The 8,267-nt window shown below is 28.3% G+C and overlaps 1 protein-coding gene across 1 annotated transcript in view; it reads right to left on the minus strand.

Annotated features, from left to right (window-relative positions):
- LOC124934802 overlaps positions 1–4,683 on the minus strand; it is a 28,321-nt gene extending 23,638 nt beyond the window's left edge. The window contains exons 1-4 of the mRNA XM_047475304.1: positions 4,516–4,683; positions 2,099–2,177; positions 1,865–1,947; positions 1,675–1,737 (exon numbers count right to left, since the gene is read on the minus strand). Of these exons, the coding sequence (XP_047331260.1) occupies positions 1,675–1,737; positions 1,865–1,947; positions 2,099–2,177; positions 4,516–4,683 (393 nt within the window). The remainder of the gene's footprint in view (positions 1–1,674; positions 1,738–1,864; positions 1,948–2,098; positions 2,178–4,515) is intronic.
- Between the last annotated feature and the right edge of the window lie 3,584 nt (positions 4,684–8,267).

Consider the following 8,267-nt stretch of genomic DNA (forward strand, 5'->3'; position numbering starts at 1 on the left):
TGAGGAGTTACGAGCAACGTACAAATAGGGATGGAGCCCACCTCGATTTTTTTTACGGTAGAAATGTGACATCACCACCTAATTTCTTAAAAATTTCAATATAATTCATTGTTTGTTTAGCTAATTATTAAAAAAAAATGGTAAAACTTACCTTTTTTTCATAATTTATACACTCATTTTATTAAAAAAAAAAAAATCATAATTTTTGTAAATTTCTCAAACTTTTTTCAAGTTCACCCAACTTTAAATCCTGAATTCGTTTTTACTTACACTTTAGGCAACTATTTAGTGAGTTAAAATCTAGTCCTAAGTCTTCTCTAGAAAAATTCCAGAACCGAAGCTTATCTAGTGAGTTAGAACCGAAACTTTTTTATAATGATGAACATTATTTTTCTAATATGTTATAAGCTCTAATTTCTCTCATAAATCTCTTCTTTGAATTTGCCGACCCTTATGTTCTATTTTATAGACAAGAGCTTCACTTTTAAATTTTGAATAAAACTACTATTTCCCACTTTTTGAATTCCCAACTTAATTGCTCAGGTGTTAATAAGTCTTTGGAAGAACTCATGACGCTCTCCATTAACTTCCAAGCATGAGGCGTTTGTCTAGACTTGATCTTGGTACCAGCCCATAAAGATCAAAGTCGATGCAAGCGTTTATTCGAAAGTTAACATTTTCAAAAATCACATCAGTCTCTATCATAAGGCCTCTAGTCTCCTCCTTTCTCTTATAACCATACCCAATCATCGCCCTTTCTTCAAGTTATGTCTTTGTTGTTTTTCTCCTCTTCTTTTAACTAGTTGACTCTGTTAATTTTTTCTTGTAAACACACAATATTAATACAATATATAATCTATGACTTTAGCTCATTTATTTCATTTATTTAGCCACTTATTCAAGTTATTTAAGTTTTATTTAAAATGTATGGATTTTAATTAATTTGGACTCTAATTGATACAATATTTTTTCCAAATTAATTAATTATTTAAAATAATATACAATGGGCTTTTATATATTTCTTTTGAAAATTTTATATTGGTTGGGAAGACTTATTAAAATATCTTACAATGATATTTTACGATGGACTTTAAATGTTATAAATTGATTGTGTCTACCATATATATAATATAAAAATATTTTTTTTAAAAAAACAGTTAAATTATGTCATTAAAATCTTAAAGTCAATAATCAAAGTTAGACAAACTTTAGCTATAATTAAAAGATGACAATCAAACGACCCTAAAAAACCTGATTAGTAGCGATCAAATATATGAAAAATAAAGATTACAAATAAAGATTACAAGTTGTATCAAATCCTAATTATCCCAATCATGATTTTTATTTCCGTACCAACTTAATGTTTCAATAAGTTTTCTTCTTCTTTCCCTTGTCCTTACTCTTCCCCTTCTCATTCCTCACTAGTAAAAAATGATTTTTAGTGAAAAAAATTAATATGAATGAGAGTATTTGCTTTCAGAAATAATTGATTTTTTTATATAATTAGCCATTCTAAAACAATTATAATCTTCCATTTCTCTCTCCTTCTTCTCCAATTCCCCTTTTCTATGTTCTTCCATCTCTCTCCTTCTTCTCCACATCTCCGACCATAGACAATCTCCAATAAGACCAAATCAACCAACTAAAAGACATTCCAACAACAGTCTAACCCACCTCGAACTCATTACCCTCCTCCGTTCTCTCAGCCTTAAACCCACCGGCGACCAGATCCATAGCCTATTATCAAACATCGATGCAAATTGAAATGGGTCAATCATAATTCTCAAATCTCACGAACAAATAGCAAAATAAGAAAAAAAAATCATAATCACGAACTGATGGCTAAGTTTGGAATGAAACTAACCTTGTGATAAAGCGCTTTCCAAGCATTATCATCATTCGAGAATGGATCATCAGACCAACAATTATCCCCCAAAACTAGATGAACTATGAAATGAGAATCCAAAATACATAAATAAAAGAAATGTGGATGGTAGAGAGACATGTTAGAGTTGTCAAAGCTAAATCTAGCACCAAAATAGAAGGCTATTACCAGTAACCAGACATCACTATGGACTGAAACAAGAGTCAACCATACTTTTTCTTGCATCTCGTCTCTTGCAAATTAACTTCCCATTGCTCACTGGAAAATCCATATAGACAAAGGTTCTCCTTCTCTGTTATCAGTGTCAATCGTCAAAGACATAAATTAAAAATCAGACACAATTAATTGAATACCATCAAACAAATTAATGCAATTATTATTTCAACAAACAAAGATCTATATAATATAATCTAAGGACAAACAAGAAGGATGACAAGTTTTAACAGCATCAGGAGACCAACACATTACTATCAATGAGAGAGAAAGCAATCAAATGAAATCCTTAACTACTGACCAAGATCGCACTGTTGAAAAAAATCTTCAACATTTATCAAACAAATCAAAAATATCAAAACCAAAAGGAGAATTAAAATGTATGAAAAAATTAATCTTCCAAAAAAACCTTAACATCAGTAAAAGTAAACAAAAGATAATACATGTAGTGAGGGCTTTAATCAAACTAGAACGCCAACCTTTAAAATCCTTAAAAACCTCTTCAACCGTACGAAGGTTATAGTATCTGGCTCCTCCGTCCATTCTTGTTGTAGCATATACATGGAGCTCATAAAAAACTTGTGCAGAAAGAGAGGTCGAAATCGAGAAAAACTGATAAGAACTAAAGTAGAGCCGTCGCCGTCGCCGCTACTATAGACAGTAGAGAGGAGATGTAATTCAGGTCTAGAAGAAGAAAATGGAGATTGATTTAGCTTGCTGCGTGAATTTAGACATTAGAGAATCTACAAAGAAAGGAAGAAATAGTTTGCCAGAAGAAAGACTTGGCGACTGGAATCAATTTAGGTCAAAATATATATTTTTTACCGAGAGTAACCATGTGCTCTCGGTTATAATCATAATTATTACCAGGAGTAACCTTTTGTCCTCGATGATATTATTATCATAGAGAGGAGAATTATTTCACTCTCGGCTATAATTCTCGGTAATTGTGCATTTTTTACTAGTGCCTCTTGTAATGAAAAGGGGATGAACTGAAGATGATGATTAATACTTCCTATTCTCATTTTGATTTTTTCTTTTATATGAACCCGTTTTGATTTGATAAAAAACAATTCTCAGCAACTTTGGATTCATCAATATCAACCTTGAAATTTTCTTCTTCCTCTTGATTAGCCTGAGTATCTTCCTCTCTTTTTTCATCAGCAATCACTTCAACTTGATTTGATTGAGAATCCTCAACTATCTCTTCAACATTATTAGGTTGAGGTTTCACCTCCTTCTTTGTACTACTTTCGTCTTGTACATAATTTTCTTTATCTTTAACCTCTGTTTCATTTTTCTGTATCTTTACTTTCTAACCTTTATGAATTTTCTAATCTTAATCCTTAGCCAAATCACAATTTGGGCTTGCATGTTGGAAGATATTGTAGAAAGTGCATCTGTATGGCCTCTACTTATAAGTAATTTTCATGACAATATATTTTCATTTTCTGTCAACTACTGTCATACTATTCGGCAATGTGCTTCTAGGATGCACCTCAATACTAATTCTAGCAAATGATAGGTGTTCTCCTCCTTCAATAATTGAGTCCATGTATAATTGTGTACCCAATAAACTTACAAAATGACTAAGAACTTCTACATTATACATGTGTGCAGGGATATTCCAAAGTTTGAACCATATCTGAGTTATTTCATTAGACTTGCTTAATAGGTTCAAATCTTCAGACCATTTTTCCAACTTCATGTAGTTGGATCCAATATATGTATGCCCATTTTTCATAATTTCATTCAGATTTGATCCCTTCTTAAATTTCAGAAAGTAGAGATCATGTATATTTGCTGAAATTTTCTCCAATCTTTTTTCCTCCCATTGCTTCATAAGTGCCTCTTTGGCGACTATGAAGGAAACTCTATTATTTCCTATGTAGTTTCCCACCACTACATTTTCACAATCCTTAACACAGTTTTCTTATACTATAGTAGGCAATTTAAATTCAAAAAGACAATTCAGTACCTCTACTTTTATCTGTACATTACCCAAATAGATTTTTCCTTTGTATGCATGATCTTCAACCTTTTCCCAATGTTGTTTTTCCAAACTTCATTGATTTTTCATGTAGAATTACTTCGGATAGTATATGTATTCGATTTAGGAGCATTCATTAACTCCCTCATTGTTGCAACAAACCATTTTACTATCACTTCATATTCATCATTCTTGAGTAAATTCTAGTCCTAGAGATAGTGAGTGTTAAGTTGGACTGTTGTGCTTTGTATTTTCTCTTTACTAAGTACAATCTCTCATTTCTTAGCATGCATCAAGAGTTTGGTGATTTGGTTTTTTAGTCCAAATAAATTGGCCATTTGATTATACCATATCATTCAAACTCCTTTTTTCTCCTTGATCCCTGCATTATTTTCCAAAGGATTTTGGGCAGCAATTGGTTTTTTACTGATTTCCTGCACTTTTCGTTAATAACTTTTTCAGCTATTTTGTTCATTTCATTCTCTGCAGTTTCTTTGACTCCTCTAGGAACAAAGTCCCGCATTTCTTTGACATTGACTCCTTTAAGAACAAAGTCATGCACTTCTTTGGCCGTGTTGTTTTTCTTTTTACCCATATTCCAATAAGACTTCAGAACATGAGATCAAAGTTAGAATAACAATCTTGACACGACCTTATTCAAACCCTATATGCTTTTTTCCATATGTGTCGAATGTGTCAGACGTATTTGTCGTGCCGATGGTGCTGAACGTGTCGAACGTGCCGACGATCTTTACTCCGACCACGTTTCCCGTAATCGACTACCAAATCAAATGAATCGCACGACCGAGCAATTGTGCCGAACGTGCCGATCGTGCTGATTGTGCCGATTATGCCGAACGTTCCGGCGATCTTGATTCCGCATATTTGGGGAATATGATTCTTGATTCTTGATTCTTGATTGAATATGAGAATTTGTATGTATTTAAGGAATAAATTTAAGATTCGCTATTTATCGAACATATTCTAATATAAAAAAAAATTATAGTTATTGGAGAAAGTTAATAATATCCTAATTTACAAAGTTTTATTTTATTAAGGCCATTCCTCTTATTGATTATTATATATTTTATGGTTTTTTTATGTAAAAAATATTTTCAATTGAGCTAGCAATATGATTTTATTTTTAAATAAAAATACTTTAATAGTTACACACACTCCAATTAGAGCCGGTCCCGAGGTTTGGGCTGTCCTAGCCTCGGTAGAAAAAGTTTGATAAATTTTTGGTTGCCCTAAGTCTCTTGTTTTAAAAATTGATAAAAAAAAAATCAATTTTGGTAAGATTTGAACCCATCTTGGTTGCCCTAAGTCTTGGTTTAAAAATTGATAAAAAAAAAAATCAATTTTGGTAAGATTTAAACCCATAACACTTGACATTGAAACTTTAAATGCATATCTTGAACCACCACACTACAACTATTTATGTTTAAAATTATAATAAATATAAGTAAATATTTTAATGTTTTTAACAAATGAGCTGCCCTTGGGAGTAGGCTGCCCTTGAGAGTAGGCTGCCCTAGTCCGAGGGTTTGTCGGACTTATTCCGGCCCGGACTCCAATACACGTGTGTTACATGTTACATGTTCTCACATGTGTTATAATTAATTTACATGCATTTTTATTCTCTCCTATGTTCTATCCCTTGTTCTCTCTCTTCAGAATATAATATAATATATTTTTTTTTTTGTTTTATATTGTAATAAGATTCAGTTGCATGGCCCATTGGTCCATTTTATGGGCCACAATATTTACATAGTCAGTGGACTCAGTCTTATTAATTAATTAACATATATTATTAATTAATTATTAATTTTATAGATATTTAATTTATGTTCCAATGTTAAAAATTATAATTAGGATAGACGTGGTCACGATAACTTCTTACCTTAAACAAAAAATATAATTATATTTAATATTATGGGTCACAAATTTTTTATTTGAATTGGGTCTTTCATGAGTATTGAGTAGGGAATTCATAAATAATCTAATTAATAATCCCTTGATAACATTGTATATTTATATAATCAATTAAATAGTTCTCTTTTTATTATTATATTTAAAAAATAATATTTATTAATAACAATTGTGCTTTTAATTATTAATAAATTTTTCAATTAAAAAAAAAATTGTTATGATTACTTTTGAGTGAGTAAACTTTCACTCTGAATTAAATGGCAAAATCCCAATAAAAATTATGATTTCTTAACATTTTTTTAAAATGTATACAATATATCATTCACGTATATCATGTTAAATTTGTCAATAAGAAATCGAAGATAGAAATCATATTATCAGAAAACTAAGATTTAATATATATATATATATATATATATATATATATATATATATATATATATATATATATATATATATATTATAGAGGAGATAATTTAAAATAAAAAATGAAAAAGTAATGATTTGTTAACAATCTAATTGGTTGAAAAATAAAAATATTTTTATTTATTTTTATTTTTTTCAACCAATAAATAATGACACATTATTCTATCTCCAATTTTTTTCCATATATATATAATTTTTACAATGAAAGTTGAAAAAATAATTAATTATTTTTATAAGACTCTTTTTTTTTTTTAAATAATTAAGGTTCATGATCAATCCTTCCATGTTTAACTATTATTTATTTTCACAATTAAAAGATGAAAATCACATTCAATTAAGCTTTGAAATAGCTCAATTAAAATCACATTTCAATTTATTTCAATTAACATTCTTTCAATCTCCTCTCTATTATTTATTTATCTATTAATTTATAAATATATATTTATTTATTAATTTATTTATTTAGAATAATAATAGGAAGATTAAATAAATCAAATAATAAAAATATATAAATATATATTTTTTAAAATATATATTATATATTTTTTTAAATATATATTATATATTTTTTAGTAAATCAAATAAAACATTATTAAAATAATTGGTTAAGTATAATAATGTTTTGAAGAGAAATATTTTTTTTAAAAATTATTTCTTTAAATTTCATTGTGATAATAATAATTGGTTACATATTGATAAACAATTTTAAAGTGTGTACACTAAACTTAAATGGTTCTAAAATAAATTAAGAAGGTTGATGTTTTGCAATTCCTTGATAGTAAAAGAATGATGAATAACTTTGATATTTGCATCAAAAAAGATTATGTTTTGTAATGACACATTATATTTGATTTATTATGTTTTAAACAATTATTTTTAATATTAAATTATATTATTTATACACTAAATTATAGTTTGATTTTAATTTATTTTTGTAAAAATGTTGATTATGAAAGACTTATGAAAAACTACCTAGATAATTTTTATATTATATAGTTTGATTTGGTAAAAGTAGATATATAATACACTTTGAATTTTATTATTTTGGTACATGTATTTCATTTGTACCATTTAATTAAAATTTTCAATTTATTGACTTAAGATGGTAATAAATTAATGAGTGAATATTTTTAATTAAGTATAATTTACTATTGTTTAATCTAATTCAAATTACTTTATTATTGATATTTTTTTAAAGTTGGTAATAAATACTAGAGAATAAATTATTGAGTACAACCAAAAATAAATAATTAAGAAAATTATATATTTTTTTACTTTATATATATATATATATATATATATATATATATATATATATATATATTAAATTTTAAAAAATAAATATATAAGATGTAGTTGCGCTAATGAGACCTAGAGTTATTGCTTATGATTGAGAGATCATGTCTTATTTGAAAACCAATAAAACAAACTTATTGTCGACTATAGATAACTTGATATGGCCACGTCAAAACTATAATAGGTCTTTTATTGATGGAGTGCATCATTTCTCGATTTTTATACCGAGTTAGCATTTCTCACATGCTTTTTATCCGCAATGCATTGTTTCATTTATATGAATGACGGTTTTAGTTACCATTTTGTTCGAATGGAATCGAATGTTCTTTAAAAGGATTTAACGAGGTCAATTCAAGTTTGTTAAGCATAGTAGTGTATAAGACATTGATGAGCGATGTCAATTCTCATCCTTGTATTTAATCTTTAGTCGAGTTCTTTGGATATGAAGTTGTGGGTCGTGATCAAGAGATCATGTCCTCGATTGGAGGCCGATGAATGGGCGTGATCATCCTAAATCACATATTC

Source organism: Impatiens glandulifera, chromosome 4 (assembly GCF_907164915.1).
Source record: "Impatiens glandulifera chromosome 4, dImpGla2.1, whole genome shotgun sequence".
NCBI lineage: Eukaryota > Viridiplantae > Streptophyta > Magnoliopsida > Ericales > Balsaminaceae > Impatiens > Impatiens glandulifera.